Raw genomic sequence first — 16,679 nt, forward strand, 5'->3', positions numbered from 1 at the left:
ACAACGTGAAGGTGATCTGTCATTCCCAGCCTGCACAGAGGGGTGAGCTCTTCCAAGCAGAGCTAATAATGTCTGGGAAGAGTGGCCCACAGAGTTGCCAGTGTATTGATTGTTGTGATAGAAGTCCTAGCACATGGTGGGGAGTGGTGACCCAGTGCTACTGCCCTCTCTGCCCACCCATCTTTTCACTAGAATATTATTCACCTAATTATTTCCCACACAGCAGCGTAACTCTGCATTTTTCCTCATGCAGACTGCCAGGCCAGTAGATCCCTAAATGGCTTCCTACCATATCCTTCCTATACCTCATCTGTGTCACTGTGTTTCTGAGCAAAATATTTAAAAAAAAAAAAAAAAAAAAACACACACAAGGATAAACACTGTCCGTACAAAATGCACGCTAACTCCTACGAAGTAGCGTTCTGCAAGAATGTTTCAAGAAGGAAACACAATTTTTTTTTCTGCCTTTTCTTTCTGGTAATATTGGAAAAGTATTCATTTGTCCAGTGTATTTAATGGCTATCATACACAGCGTTAGTGTTTTTGTGTTGGTGGCAAGTTTTTTTATTTTTATTCTTTTTTTTTGTTCCCTACCAGTGCCTTGCTAAACCCTTTCAGAATATTTGAATGTGTGCGTTTGTCTGCGTGTGTGTCTTTGTGTCACTCTTGGATATCTATGAATGCAGTCTTATTGTCCCTCTTTAAGTATTCCCAGCCACCTCCACACTGTCACACTAGTGTGTTTGTGTGTGTGTGTATGTGTGTGTGTGTGTTTGTGTGTGTGTGCGTGCGTACTCAGTCCTTGCCAGCGCTAACATTTGCTTTCTGTGTGTTTGGCCTCGTGCTGTGCCCTTTGAAAGTTCCTTTTAATAAACGCCTGAGTAGCATAAATATAAACAGATGCTTTTTCCACACACTTCCATTTCATTCATGACACGGTACACAGCCTTTTTCAAACAAGCAACAATCTGCCATTTGAATTAATGTTGCTTTTTCTCACTGTATTTTCTTTCTGATTTTTTCCACCCTGTCTGCAGTCTCTGTCTCTTTCATTTTGTTTTTATAAGGACATGTGGAGTTAATTATTGGAAAACCAAATGCAGCAATGTATTGCTTTGATTGGATTTTAATTATGGTAAACACAACTTCCTCCCTCTCCCACTCACTGTCTAAGTGTGTGTTGTGTGGCTGAGAGAGTGAAAGCGAGAGAGAGAGCGAGAGCGAGCAAGCAAGAGAGAGATAGAGAGAGAGAGAGAGAGAGAGAGAGAGAGAGAGAGAGAGGGAGAGAGAGAGAGAGGGAGAAGTCATTATTAAGTATATCTTCTCAAATAAAATTCATCATCAGAGAAATGTGAGAACGGAGATTAATCATATCTGAAGTTGGAGAGGGCCGAAGAGAATCTGTAATTAAGTTAAGCGACGTTAGTGATTCCGACTACATCAAAGGCTGACTTCTATTGATCAGCCTCGGTGTAAGACATGCCTGCTTCAAGGTCTTCATTCTCTCATATTAGGAGCAATATGCTTCTCTCTGAAATAATCATCGTTGTCTGGATCCGAAGATTGCCTTGTTCTGTTCTTCCTCCTTTTTCTTTGTCAGCCAGATTTAAGTTCCTCTGACTGCAAGATTCTGTACGGAGTTAGGACCGCCACAGTATTAAATACACCTGTTATGAACATGTTTGTCATACAATTAGCAATGTTCTAGATCATTCTGAATATTTCAGAACCCCTTGAGGCTAAACTGACCTGTCAAAAGACTGAGAACAGCTTTTTCCAGAATAGCTCTCCCGAAAGTCTTTTGTCAAGACACCCTGCTTGTCAGATGGTACACACACACGTGGGTGGTCTGTCATTAGCCATTTTAGGAGGGACACTAAAAAAATTCTGGTCGAAGGAGCACTTGAAGGCACCTGGGGGAAACTGCTGTGACATTTACATGATGTGTGTGCTCACTATGGGAGAGAAGGCGCTCTACATGAAACTACCTGTGAATTCACTTTAATGGCAAACACTTATCATATGCCTGACATGCAATTAGAACAGTAGTGCATTTTCAAGGGAGGAGAGGAAGAGAGCGAGCGAGAGAGAGAGAGAGAGAGAGAGAGAGAGAGAGAGAGAGAGAGAGAAAGAGACAGAGACACAGATAGAGGTGGTGGTGGGGGGTGGTACAGTTTAATTCAGTCTTAGTCTGAAATTAAATATGGAAGCTATAGAAAAAGTGAACCATCTATATCTGAGCATGACATGCAGCCTGCAATGATCTAAGCATATATAGTTTCCACATAGAAATCAGTAGTAATAATAATAATAATAATAATAATAATAATAATAATAATAATTATGATGATGATAAAAAAAAATTAAGTGACCTCCAGCTAGATTAGACAAGCAAACATAATCCTTAATAATGTGTGCCCTTAAAATTCATAAGTGTGCACTGGAGGGGAAAAAAGGCCTCTGACATTTAAAGGCAGAGTAATGAAATTAGTCTGCTCACTCTTCCTAATTGTGACTAGTATACATTCACCCTTAGGGGAAGACAAAAAAAAAAAAAAAAAAACAGTGCGCTTCAAATGGCAAATCAGTGAATTCTACTGAATGACTGAAAAAAATGAACATTCGGTGTGCAAGTGCAAAGAGCAGGAAAAGCATATTTTCAAAACACAAATAGACCAAACAGGGAAGAAAAGACAGGGGGAGAGATAGAGGGAGAAAGAAAAAAAAAAAAGCACACTGACCTTTGGGCTCTGTTCCAACAAGTAGCAGACCATGCAGCAGTAAGCGAGGTAGCGAGAGAGGGAGAGAGAAAGGGAGAGAGAGAGAGAGAGAGAGAGAAAGGTTTGATTAGATAGTTAGGTGGGGGCGTGAAAACGTTACCGGTAGCCATATGGCTACTCATGCGTGATGAGAAGCAAGCAGAGGGAGGGAAAATGAAGACACTCCATACTGCGTGTTAAGTGAGTTAGCCAATTGTCCGTCTGTAGACAGAAATCCAGTTAAAAAGCCATTAAAAGCTCTAATTGACCCCTGAAGATGCTGCAGCTCTGTAAACTGAGTGTAAATAAAGGGATAAGGTGTGCCTTCCCAACGCTCAGATTCTGTACTGTAAAGCCCATGGACATGACTGTCAGTTTAAGACTATAAAAGACTATAGTGCGATTATCTACTCCGCTTTGACTGGAGCGAGTCCAGTAGGTCTGACATAATGTATAATACTTCACCAAGCGTTTTTCTCTACATTATGTTACGAACGGTTAGGAGGTAAAAGCAGATGCAGCTTGGCCTGGGGAATATGTATTTGTGACTGAGAGACGGCACCTAAAGTAAATTTGAGGTTTGGAAAAGAGTCTGAGTGCCCAGGTTTGGAAACAAAGAGAAGACAAGAGAATATGATGTTCATGCACATGCTCACAAAACGGCAAAACTCTCTCTCTCTCACTCTCTCTCACACACACACACACACACTCACCCATCAGCTCTTATCTGTATAATCCAGACTATGCTAAAAAAACTCATCCACTGCACCTGTGCTAAGCACTGTTTGAAAAGAGTGCAATTAAGAAGCGCCATCTCTGGGGATGGAATTAAAGAAAAGTCTGCCAGTGCAACGTTAGGTTCTGTTTAATTCACAATTACAAGAATGACCTCCGGGCCACATTAGACTGATTAACTCCAGTTAACCCGGCCCTATTCAGACTGCCACCTGAAAGCCGCAGCAATCAGAACATCAGCAGAGCACAGCTACTGATTTGAATCATAAGGGCACAAACCGTGTCTGATTTAAGACCAAGAGAGAACGGATATTATCACACATCATTTCAGTTTGCTTTTAAAAAGTACCTCCATATGAATGGAAAATACATGAAAACTTTTAACAATTCAGGCTTAAAGGTAAAGATTTAAGAGTCACTTTAGATAGAACAACAGGTCAAAATAAATCGATTGGGTCGTCGAGGTATTCTACTGTCCACCTTTTTCTTCCTTGTGGCTGAGACCTTGGTCTCTCACTGATGTATTTTCACCGTTGGACAATTAGAGGAACTCCTTTCCTTCCAGCTTCCCAATTCCAACTCTCACCAGGGGCCAATTTCACCTTGAGTGCGGCCCCCTCGTGAACAGATTTGCCTCTTCATCGACTCAAAGCACCAGTTAGGACTAAAAATAAAAAAGGAACACATTTCTCCAAAACCGATCGATAAATATAGATGTGTTTTACCTGATAGAAGCCCTCAGACGGGTTCAGTATAAAAGTCAGTTGGTTTTTATCATTTATATTTTATCATGTCTAATAGGGTGCTTAAATTTGATCATGGCCAGCGAAGCTAGTTGTTCTTTGGTCCCATGATGGAAATGTACAAGTAAATAGCAAAACATGTCTTAATAGGACATCTATTAGTCTACGACGCTATTGACAGAGAGAAAAAAGAAAAAAAAAGTGGAGAGGCAGGAAAACGAAGGATCACTTTGAGATTAAACTCCAAAAACAGAGCAGAAGTAAAGCCTTTTTCATGAAAAAAAAAAAAAAAAAGTATCCAACTGTGTCTAAGAGACCCCCCCCCCCCCCCATTCTTCATCGTATTATAAGATGTTCAATTGAAATAGATAACACTTCAAAATTTAGCATGCAGTGACTGCACAGAAACACCTGAAAAGAGAGCAATATTGTAGGCCCATTGATGGTTTATAAAGACATTGTGAAGCAAAAGGAAATGAAAAGAAGTCAAAAAGTTAACAAAAGAAACTGAAACTATCAGTCCTTCCTCTGTCACTTACTAATGTTTGTTTGTTCTATTATTTACTCTTGTCAATGGAAAGATTATTAGTCAGCTAGCAAACAAACAATGAATTGTTTGTTTACAAACTTCAGTACGGTGGCAGTTACCAGATGTTCACCTCGCTCATTTTAAATAATCACTAAATGTGAGATGTAGAAGAACATGAACGAATTGATATGAAATTAGGTGAAAGTCTGCGTGAAGCCAGGCAGACTTAGCCATTTCCCTATAGGTAACACACTGATTCAGAGCCTGTCTTATTATGGACCCCTGGGCCTTGGAGCCTGCGTTTGTTTGTCCTCTATGCAGTGAGTGCTACTTCAAATAGCCCATGAAAACAGAGAACTGAGAGAACTCTTAAAGAAAACTACCGGAGACCTCCAGCAAAGAAATTGTTTGCATTTAATATAAAAACAACATTTTCCGATGAGGGAATGTGTTCAGCTTAACATTGCTCTGCAGTAGGTCACAGGCGATGCTGTAGATCACAGTATAAAAGCTGAGTGTACTGCCTTTAGTTATTCATTTATTTGAAACAGCTATTTATGTTAGTGACAATAGTGAACTTGCATATGCAATCTCATTAGCTCCTGTGTTGTTACAGAATCAATGACAATGGCCTTAGCAAAGTAAAAGTAAGTTTTAAATGAATTCCAGATGGTCCTTCATAAGATATGACTAATATGAGCAGAGCCAATGTACCAACAGCCCCTCAAAAGAAAAACAGTCACTTTCTCTCTAGAAAAGAAAAAAAAAAAAAAAAAAAAGTACATATATAAATAAAAAAGTAGAGGATTGCCTTAGGGACTTTGTCACTGTGATTGACTGTGACTGAATGACACATCTTTAACAAAATCAATCCACGCATCTACTGCTGGCCAAACCCAACTTCAGTATGCACATGGGCCTACTCCTCCATTTCCTCCTTTTGGGGTGTACACAAAGCAATAACAACACATCCACGACACGCTATTCTTTTTTTTTTTTCTTTTTTCTTTTTCTTCTCTTTCCATTAGCTAGAGAGTTCCCAGCTTTTATTATCTGTGGTTTATGGGAAAATTGCTTTATAAGAGATATGGGATTTAATCTTAGGAGAAATAAGCTAATGCTACCATTCGGCTCTATGTTGCTCTGTGTGATATCATCTGCAAAACACAGTGGAGAGAAATGGAAAGCGTGCATTGGGCAGAAATAAGATCGGCAGTTATCGAGACTGTCCCTTTCCCCTTCTCCTCCTCTGTTTACTTTCCATTCCGCTGTTCCCTCGGCTTTGCTCACTCTCTTCAAATGATACGGGGTTTGGGGAGGAGGGAGGGCGGGCAACACGTTTAGGAGTTGATAAAAATAGCGCCAAGGTATGACATACTGCTAACCACTCATAACTAATAAACATGCATTCCAAACAAACAAACAAACAATGAGAGCCAAAAAGAGAGAAACAAAGAAATGAGAAAGAAAGCAGAAGAAAGAAAAAGAAGTATAAAAAAGACAAGAAAGAAAGAAAGAAAGAAAGAAAGAAAGAAAGAGAAAGATTACTCAACAGGAACATCATGGCACTCTTATGGGATATCATACGTAATACTTTACTCTTTACCCTGGAAAACCCCAATCCCAACATGCAAGTCTTTCACAAGAAGCACACAGTGTTCCACATCTCACTACACAACTCCCGCCTGCTCAAAGCACTCACAAAAACTCACTCACAACAAAGAGAAAGAGACAAGACAGACAGAGAGAACAGGGGGACGGGAGAGACCTCTGGGTCCCTTCTCTTTCTACTGGACGAGGGCCAATTAGAGCTCTAGGAAATGGGAACTAGGAAAGGATTCATGTTTATTTTTCATCTCTTTTGTTCATGTGTACATTTCATCACAGCAGTCTGTCTTTAAAACCAAAGCAGAACATCATTCTAAAAGAGGAAAGTCCAGAGTAAGCTAATATGACTAATGGAAACTGACACATTTTATCACTTTTATCACATTTTTTTTTTTTTTAATACTCAAACCACTGAAAGGGCTCATAAGTAATTGATATATACCGTCTAGCCTGTTATTTGTAGATTCATACATCAACCTTCTGTACCATGAACCTGACAGGGCCATCACTAAAGCACAACACCCACACCACAGGATAACTGACCACTAATGAGAATGTAAGAACAATGCCTGAACACTCAGATTAACCAAGCAGAGGACAGTGTCAAAGCCAAAAACAACAACAACAAAAAAAAGAGAGAGACACAAAGTCAGAGAACAGATAGAGGAAAGATGTAAATAAGAAGAAAGGACAAGAAAGACAAGAGTGAGAGTGGGTGGACAAAAAGCGCTAGAGAATTTCTCCGCTCCAGCGATGGACTAAGGTCAAGGAAAGAGCTGTAAGTGCCTTTCTGTGTGTGTGTGTGTGTGAGTTACACAGAAGTACAGGTACACGTATGTGGGAGGAATAGGTTGCGGCAACCTCTGTTACGCCGGCATAGCAGTGAGTCATAATTAACAGTGTGGAAAGAGAGCATTTTATTTTAATGAGCTTGGAAATTGGAAATCAACAGCCTATTCCCAGGACATAAGTACAATCCTGTGTGAGCAGGACACATTGATTTACTGTACAAGCCACAATTATCTCCCCGACTTATAACAACCCGTCTGCTAAAGTCTCTCCATAGCCAAACTCCTCTAAAGAACACATGCCAGCTCCCCGCATTACTCTCAGTCTAACGCCGCAGATGAAGCTCTGCTATCGCTCCAAGAGAGAGGGAGGAGAGAAATAAAACTGATACACACAAAGGTTTTGTCTGCGTGTACGAGTGTTTGCGCGAGGAAAATTACGAATGGATGCGCAGACGGACAGACTGACGGATAGAGGAAAGTAAATTTGCAGAACACAGAAAGCCTGAGATCTACTCTTCCCTCAGACGTGATAAAGTCTTCAGAGAGCACTGCAGCACCGTGATCTGAGATGAGCTTAAATAATGTTTTAACATGTTTAAATATTGCATGAGCACGGCTATTAAGAGGAAGCTGTTCTGCCAAAGAAACCAAAAATAAAACTGTGGGATTAAAAGAAGAAAAAAAAGAAAAGAAAAAAGCCTGGAGACCTGCCATGTGCGTGTGACATACAGTTCTGCGAACCAAGTTCACACAGGCTTTCACGGACCTACACTTACACAGGGCCTTAAATACAGACAATGTTTGAGGAGACCTTTTACTCTCCACTCAGCTTAGCTGAACTGCTTTTGAGGAATTTCACACAAAAAGGACAGATTTTAGGCATATATACACAGCAGTGATGGCAAAACCTATTAAATAATCACACATGTTCAGCGCAAGTGTACCACACTAGACTTGCAAATTAGCAAGGTGCTAAAGCTAGGCTTAACAGGCCACAACATGACATTTGCACAGTCCAGGTGTGAGTGTGAGTTAATTCAAGTATTATTCACACTTCTCTCTTTCTCTCTCTCACATACACACAGGCAGACACACACACACACACACACACACACAATGAGTCTTACATCGAAGCACATCATTAAAACAGGCAAAAAAAACCCTGAAAACAACCCAAATAAAAAAGAACCGTGTCACAATGCAAACACACTGCCATTCCCGGTCATTAGTTGATGTTAGAGTGATTTCCGTGTAACTCCATTTCTTTTATGAGCAAACAAACAGAACCCAAGTCTTGTTCCTGAGCTGGCATCATTTAGGGCTGGCAGAAAAACAAACATTTCAAAAAGTATAGATGTATCGAGTGACTAATGGATTTTTTTTTTGTTTGTTTGGTTTTTTTTCTCGGTTGTGTACAAATACAAACGTACACGCTCTACCTATCTGATTGTTATGGTGTGTTTAATGTGCATGAAGTGTAGGTTAAGGCCTATATGGTCCAAAAGCATTGTCAATGCCATTCAATCGAATGAGAGTGAGGACACGTCTCCATGCGCTCTGTTTGAAGCAGAGCTAAAGAGAAAGACGAAGGGAGAGCTCCTCAGTGGCTCATCACCGCACTCGTCCACCTACACACTGTACTTATGTCCATCATTATATTCCCTCATCAAATCTCTCTCTAGCTCTTTCTCTGATCCGGCATTACTAATGGTCATCCAAACGGGAAGTGTGGGGAAACACGTAGGCACTGTGACGGACATAATGAACACATATTAGACGAGCCTCGGCGCGCACGCACGCGCGCACACACATACACACATGCACACAAGCACACACACACCTCATGCAAGTAAACAGCATCAAGCTAACTCTTCACATTATCACCTCAGACAGAGAAAGAGAGCAAGAGCGAGAGAGCGTGAGAGAGAAAGAGAGAGAGCGTGAGAGAGAAAGAGAGCAAGAGAGAAAGAGATAGGGTAAGAGAGAGAGAGAGCAAGAGAGAGAGAGAGTGACAGAAAGAGAGCGTGAGAGAGAAAGAGAGCAAGAAAGAGCGAGAGAGCGAGCGAGAGAGAGAGCGAGATAGAGAGAGCGAGAGTGAGAGAGAGAGCAAGAGTGAGAGCGACAGTGAGAGTGAGAACGAGCACGAGGGAGAGAGAGCACAATCTAATGGGATATATGTTTTAAGCAGTGTGAATAGCTCTGGATGTGTGTTCCAGTGAACAGGCAGGAAGGGACAGTACAGTGGTTTAGTAGATGATGTCTGATTGATCAAAACATGTTCTGTTATTCTGCTTCACATGTATTCACTGATGATGTATACAAACAACACAGAGTGGATCTCAGTGGTTCAAAACACTAGAGGTCTCTCAGTTTGAAACATATTGGCAGCTTTACTGACACAGACACACTGAAGAGGGAATGACCATGCTCTCGCAGAGAGATGGATGTACGCATGTGAGCAACCAAAGCAGAAAAAAGGACGGGGTTATGTCTTACACTGCAGTGTATTAACGAGTCACTGTAGCTGAGGGACACATACCAAAATCATGTGTGTTTATCTCTGTTTTATCTCCATTTTCTGCATTTCCACGGTTTTCCGCTCAGCTGTCCAGCTTGTACAATCATAATGATTCACGTAGTCATACTGAACACTGCTAAAAGCCTGTGCATCACCCACAATGCATCAAGGAATGTGCATATTCATGCATGCACGTAGACTTGCAGGCATGCGCACGCACTCACTAACACACTCAGGACATCTGCTTAGCAGGTTTGAGAGGACTTCTCAAATTGACATAATCCAATGTCATAGGACATCAATTGTGCACAGCAAGATCAAAGCCCACAGGCTTTTATCCATATATTATAGGATCTTCAATGCTTTGAGCCTCATCAAACAAAAAACTCTCAGGCTCCAGTGGGTGCCCTCATCATACTGTCACCTACAGACCTATATAGAGAAAGCAGAGTCAGTCCATCAGTAAAGACAACTTCACTAGAAAATGACACAGCAGTTACCACTGTTCAGTGCACCTACTATGAAACACAACATTATCCTGTCTATATCCTGAGATCTCAAGAACGACTTCTAGGTTAAGTCCCCATTTTCAGAGACAGAGACAGAGACAGAGACAGAGAGACAGAGAGACAGAGAGAGAGAGAGAGAGAGAGAGAGAGAGAGAGAGAGAGAAAGGGCACAGCACGCAGATATGCAGAGGGGAAGCAATCAGAAAACAGCTTCAAAGAAGCTTTGATCTATACAGAGGAACAGAAGGCCACTTGTGCATCCCAAACAATGCAAACAAAGTTGATCCAAAGTGATCATAGACAGAGGAGAGGATTAATATTTCATCTCTCACTGTCTGGAACAGTGATCCAAATTATTTACCGTGTAGTTGAGGTGATATCACCTTTGATTCCTTTGGGTTTTTGTTTTTTTTGTTTTGTTTTTTTTTTTTATTTGTTTTGTTTATTTTTTAGCAAACAGATCTTTGAGTCTATTTGCAAGAATAAAGTGTATGCGACCAATTATCAAATTACAATGAAATGAAAAGCACCCTTAAGATATTCTTTTAAATCTTTTTCCCCTTAGTGCTATAGCTTTGAATTTTAAAGGCAAATTCATGTTGATAAAAGTCAACAGAACCTCAGTGATGAGCACACAAGTTCTCTCTCATTAATGGCTGACGGCGGTACCTAATCACCCATCTTAGAACGAGCTGAGTCAAGCCAGAGAAATGTACAAACAACTCTGATAACGGGGGGGCGACTCCGCAGCTTCATACAGAGGGTAGCAGAGCAATCCAGAGAATTGCCCATAATCCACTATCATGTCTTTAAGGAGGTCATAGGTCATAAAAGGGCAAGATAAGACTGCGATTTGGCACCGTCATTCACTTTAAACAGTGAACGTAACAGGCTGTTACAGGTGATTCATCTGCCAGAGTTAGACTTTTCTTTTCGTACAGTATTGCGCAAAGTTCTCATTGAGCCCAGTCCTGGTTCTGTGGGTTCCGTACCACCACTTTCTCAGTGTTTAAGGTTTAAAGGCTTGGCTAACACAATACTTATATAAACCTAGTCCAATTCAGCAATCTCAGCATCTCCTTCAATTTTTCCGGCCTTTCAACTTCAGTTCTAATGGTACAGGAAACAGTGCTGATTTTTGAGCACAAAAGAATTTGACTTTGAAGACAGAAGAAAGAAATTTAAAAAAAAAAAAAAAGAATGTCTTTTTGGAACATTTGTCATTCTTGACAAGAGCCTTGAAAAGGTTACTAAATATGCAGGAGTCTTCAACATCTTTTCTGCAACTACGCAGTCCTCATATGTTTGAAGATTTAAAAGGAAAGAGAGAGGAAAAAAAAACAACAACTCTGATGTTGTTGTATTATATATAGAGTGTAGCAAATACATAATGTGCAATTCAAACACTCTGTGAACTTTTTGTGTTATAGTAAAATAATAACAATTTGATGAACAAGAAATAAGAGAAAGGGGGGGGGAGAGAGAGAGAGAGAGAGAGAGAGAGAGAACAAGAACGAGAGACAGAGAGAGAGACAGACAGACAGAGCGCGCGAGAGAGAGAGACAGACAGACAAACAGCCAGTCAGTGAGTTTGTTAGTTCACTTCTCTTGAGCAGAGAGTTCATGGTGAAGGTGAACAATCATATACTACATCAAAAAACAGAGAGAAAGGGGGAAAAAAAAATAATAAAGCGTGAAGGGACTGATAGAAAGAGAGTGGAGCTGCTCTGTTTATGTTATTGTTGTAAGAGACCCCACTCCCCCGCCACCCCCACCCCAGTAGAGTGGGGCTAAATCAAACAAAACACACCAGAACAATACAGAGTGGTTTGGGGGAAAAAAAGGAGTAGAAAACAACCGATTCAATTCAACCAGCGACTCAAGAGTCTAATGTGTAAGCAAGAGCAAGCCAAAGTGATAGAGAGAGAGAGAGAGTAAAAGGAGATGGAAAGGACAAGATACATAAAAGGCAAACCATTAAAACGCCCCAACCCGTGCTCATGGAGAAAATCAGCACACTGCATTAATTAATAAACAAACAAACAAACAAATAAATAAATAAATAGAATCACTGTATCAATATCAATGCCATTTCTGCAGTGAATGAAAGATGAGATTACAGATATCAAAAAAGAAAAGAAAAAAAAAAATATTACACATGTAAAGTTTTCATGGCGAATACAGATATAAATTAGAAGTTACAGACAGAGGCATATGCGCAAAAGGCCTCCATTAGCAATCATGTAGGATAGTCTAAGAGAACTCCACTGTTCAAAAGGTAAGATATAAAAGAAGGTTGAGTCACTGATATGGAGGTAAATTATTCATGGTGACCATAACATAAGTATGAATCACTGACTCATATGCGGACACACGCACATATAAATGAGATACAAGGTATCAGGAGATTCATTTGGGGGCACTGACCAGAGTTAGTCGAGGAAAGAGTACATCAGCCAACAGCTGTGTCTCTCAATCTCTGTCTGTGTGTGTGAGTGTGTCTGTCACAGCTGTGAGGTCACATGACTTTGTGACAGTGGTGGCTCGTTGCCATATGCGTTAGGTGAAAGCAACAGCTCTGTGATGAGCCCCGAGGGAAAAATACCAGCAACAAGGACAAGAAAAGAGAGACGAGGAAAAAAAAACAAAACAAAAAAAAAAACAACAACAACAAAAAAAAAAACATGGTGTGTGTGTCTGTTGTTTTGTGTGTGCGCGTGTGTGTTTGTGTGTGTGAGAGAGAGAGAGAGAGAGAGAGAAAGGCAAATAGAAAGAGAGAACTTCACAACCATCTGTGTCCATGCTGCTGGCAGTAAGCGCATGTGTACATCCAAAAGAACATCTCAGACAAGCTCTTGGCGACGACGCCTGAGGTTCAGAGCCGTGAGGAAAGGCTCAGGACTGAGGGCCCGTAGCCTGACTCAGACGTCCTTAGAAAGCCCTTTTCTTCGCTTTACGGCCCAAAACATGAATCAAGGAGGTTGTGTCACAGACAGAGCTCTCGCCCAGCCAACAGAAGAGAAAGAAAAGCCACGCTAAGTCAGCAAGGGCTTTTTGCTGTGTACTGCACTGCATGCAAAACCTAGGATAACCTCTGTTCAAAGCACTGGACAGAGAGAAAAGGTCCATGCGTTTAAGCTCCCCATAGACGAACGAGCAACACTTGACCAATGGGCTATAAATCATTAGCATTCAGAATAATGAATGTGGGAGTGTTTGTTTCGCACATTACGATTCCTAACTTTATACTTCTAAATGATATCCTAAACAGCAATATGCAACAGGGAGAGAGAAAGAGTGGAAAAAATCCCAGAAGAAACTGAAACAAAAGGTTTCAGAAATCAGATCACCATTTCAGCGGAATAGGGGAAGGCCGGTGTTGGCTTTTTAACATGGGTCAGGAATTACTGTGAATGGATTAGCAGCGAGGCAACATTTTGGCATGCTGTAAAAATGTCTGAATGAAGTACAAGGGTGTCTTGTAAAGGTGTGATGATTGCAGATGTTGCTAATCTGTAGGGCTGCAGGGGAGTGATAAGGAGGACACTCTCACCTAAGACTATTCCTGCTGTGAGTGTCATTCTGCTGTAAGCCTCTCGCAAAAGAAAGAAAGGGGAGGAAAAAAAAAAAAACGGTTTCTGAAAGAGCACACACAGCTCTCTCTACAGTGATCTTTTTCCCACTGACATGATGGGAGGCCCACACGGGCATGTCGCGTGATAATCACCAAAATAACTGCAATGATGGAAACAAATCTGTCCAAATTCTTCTGAGCTTTGATGAATCTTCTTTCGTCCTCTCATGTGCTACGGTCAGAGAACTTTGGGTTATTTGCTTTGTAAATGATGGAGGATATCTCATGAAAATTCTGAATCGCCATAAATACTAGGCTCCTTTTACTTGTTAAGTTGTTACATGTAGCTGATTACGGTACATTGCGAGTCTTGAGCTTGAGTGCACACTCACTAGCCTCCGTGATTTTCAATGAATTTGTAGGAATCTAACAATTCTTTAACAGGTGGGACCTGCCCTAGCCAACAGTTACCCTGGTAACAGAAGCTCAGCAGCTACTCCCGGGAGGCAGAGCAACATCTGGGGAGGGGGTGGGGGGGGTGGACAAATTTGGCCACTGCAGATGTTACCAACTCCCGCGGGCTACAGCATCTGCATGCACTCACACACACACACACACACACACACACACACACCTGTGAACCAACACCTATGTTGCACTTACTTCCATAGCACACACACACAGACATACACGCACACCTGCTCTTTCTCTGATAATAACTGATACACCTGCCAAAAAAACAAAAAAACAAAAATAAAAACAAAAAATACACACACAGAATAAACAATCTAGTACTGAAATGAGTAGGCTCTAACACTTGAAATTCATACCGCCTTTCTCTCCTATATGCACAGCAGAATCAAGACTGTTTGAATCCTGAGTGGGAGTACGGTTCTTTAGATGACAAAATATTGTAATCACAGAGTAAAAAAAAATGCTATAATTTTCTTGAAAGATTTCCAACACACGCAAAGGCACAAAGTTTCTATGCCCGAGAAAGTTCAAGTGGATTCCAGTAACAAACTTGGTTTGAGAAGGGAAGACCTGACGAGCACAAACACGCTCCTTTTTCCTTAAGCACCCCCACTGTGCTCCCCTGAGTCTTCACCAAAAATAACACGGAGATAGCGGCCATCGTCTCCCACACAGCTCAACTCTTTCACACTCAAAGCAAATTGGCACAGAGCCTAGAGCCAGAGACTTTAATGACAAAAAAAACCAAAAAAAAGTACTTTTAGCACATTCACCTCCAAAACGTTAAGTGTAACACCTTTATTCTGGGAAATACACGGAAATGCTCTGTTATAGTGTGTGCTCTATTGGAAAATTAGAAAACTATGAGGGAGTTTGGCATTATGTCTATGGTAGGCATCTCTCCTGATCAGCACCAAACTTCAAGGACTTTTTTTTCCTGTTTTCTCTCTCTTTCTCTCTCTCACTCTGTGTGTGTGTGTGTGTGTGTGTGTGTATACGCTGTCAGTAAGCTGGTAACTGTCATGGTCTCATCAAAAAGAAGAACCTGTGGTACAGGATCTGCCAAGATAAAACTTTAACACAGTCAACGATGCATATAAAAAATAAGCATAGAAATAAGCAAACTAAACAAGCAGCAACAATAAACACCCCCCCAAAGGCTTAATTTCCGTTGGTTAAAGTTTAATGAGGCTCCAGATGTCTTTGCACTTAAGAGAACTTGTCTGAGTTTTGAGAGGCTACATAGATCAGAAAACAAACAGCTTGGAGAAACATACCACTGACGTAACAAGTAGATCTGGAGGGATTCCAGACATCTTCAAAGGGGAAAAAAAAAAAAAGGTACACCATGACAAAACATAAATATGGGTCTCTGACAGAAACCATCAATACTTTGTCCGAAGCCGTGGCAGTTGGGCCATGAATGAACTGAACGGTCACTCATCTGATTTTACAATGATTTGACCAAAGGACTAGAGCAAAACAAACAAAACATAGAATAGAATTTACGTGTTTGAATATTTCCAGTGAGACTGTATTAGCATGGTGATATTAAATGAACAGTCTCAGTTTGTTAAGCTAATATTAGCCACCCAGCAACCTGCCAGCGATGAAACGAACCCGACGGACACAGAAAAGGGAAGATACTGCAACTGTCTCGGGTCATTTTGCCAGTAAGTTTACTATAAAAGGGTGGCTCAAATAGTGAGCTCAAATAGTGAGCTGTTCCTGCACTACAAAATACAGCCGTGAAAAGCACTTAAAATAACAATCCTAAAATCACAGAGGAAAATTACAAACAGCATCCATAAAATCCATAACATCCCAACAGCAGGGCTTTAGTTCAATTCTCCAGATTAATAAAGCAGGAAAATTTCAGTGTTCCTGTTCTCACTTGAGTAAAACCTGATTATGCACTGCAGATATAAAGCACATAGAACATACAGACAGAAGGGTGCATATTAACATCTTAGAATATATAGCAATGTCGACCTGGCAAAAAAAAAAAAAAAAAAAAAGTTAGCTTTCACAGTTTGTCTTATCTGTTTTTGACATTTTCAACTATCTGCATAAGCTCTGAACAGTGTAGCCTGGCAGTCCCTCTGCGGAGTGCTTGAGAGAGGGAGTGTGTCAGGACCCTGGTGTATAGGAGCAGGCTGTGACAGGTAGACCATGCAAGTGTAAATAATTGAGGAAAGAAAACGGTAAAGTTGAATGTCTGAAAAAAGTAAAAACAATCTGATCGTGAATAAATAATCAGAGGAAGGCTAAGAGAGAAACAGCAAGAGCAAGTGAGAGAACGAGAGAGAGAGAGAGAATGCATGAGTGTGTAGAAGAGAGAGCACAACAACAGAGAGGATTCATGTTGTATCTAGAGATTCCTCTCTCTCTATTACTACTCTGGAGCAATAATAGGATATGATCAATAGAGGAAGTGAC

At 40.9% G+C, this 16,679-nt stretch overlaps 1 protein-coding gene across 1 annotated transcript in view; it reads right to left on the bottom strand.

Annotated features, from left to right (window-relative positions):
• LOC115810159 (protein diaphanous homolog 3-like) overlaps positions 1-16,679 on the bottom strand; it is a 215,309-nt gene that overhangs the window by 111,455 nt on the left and 87,175 nt on the right. Inside the window, exon 18 of the mRNA XM_030772085.1 lies at positions 2,742-2,750. Coding sequence (XP_030627945.1) covers positions 2,742-2,750 — 9 coding nt within the window. The remainder of the gene's footprint in view (positions 1-2,741; positions 2,751-16,679) is intronic.

This window comes from Chanos chanos, chromosome 4 (genome assembly GCF_902362185.1).
Source record: "Chanos chanos chromosome 4, fChaCha1.1, whole genome shotgun sequence".
Taxonomy (NCBI): domain Eukaryota; kingdom Metazoa; phylum Chordata; class Actinopteri; order Gonorynchiformes; family Chanidae; genus Chanos; species Chanos chanos.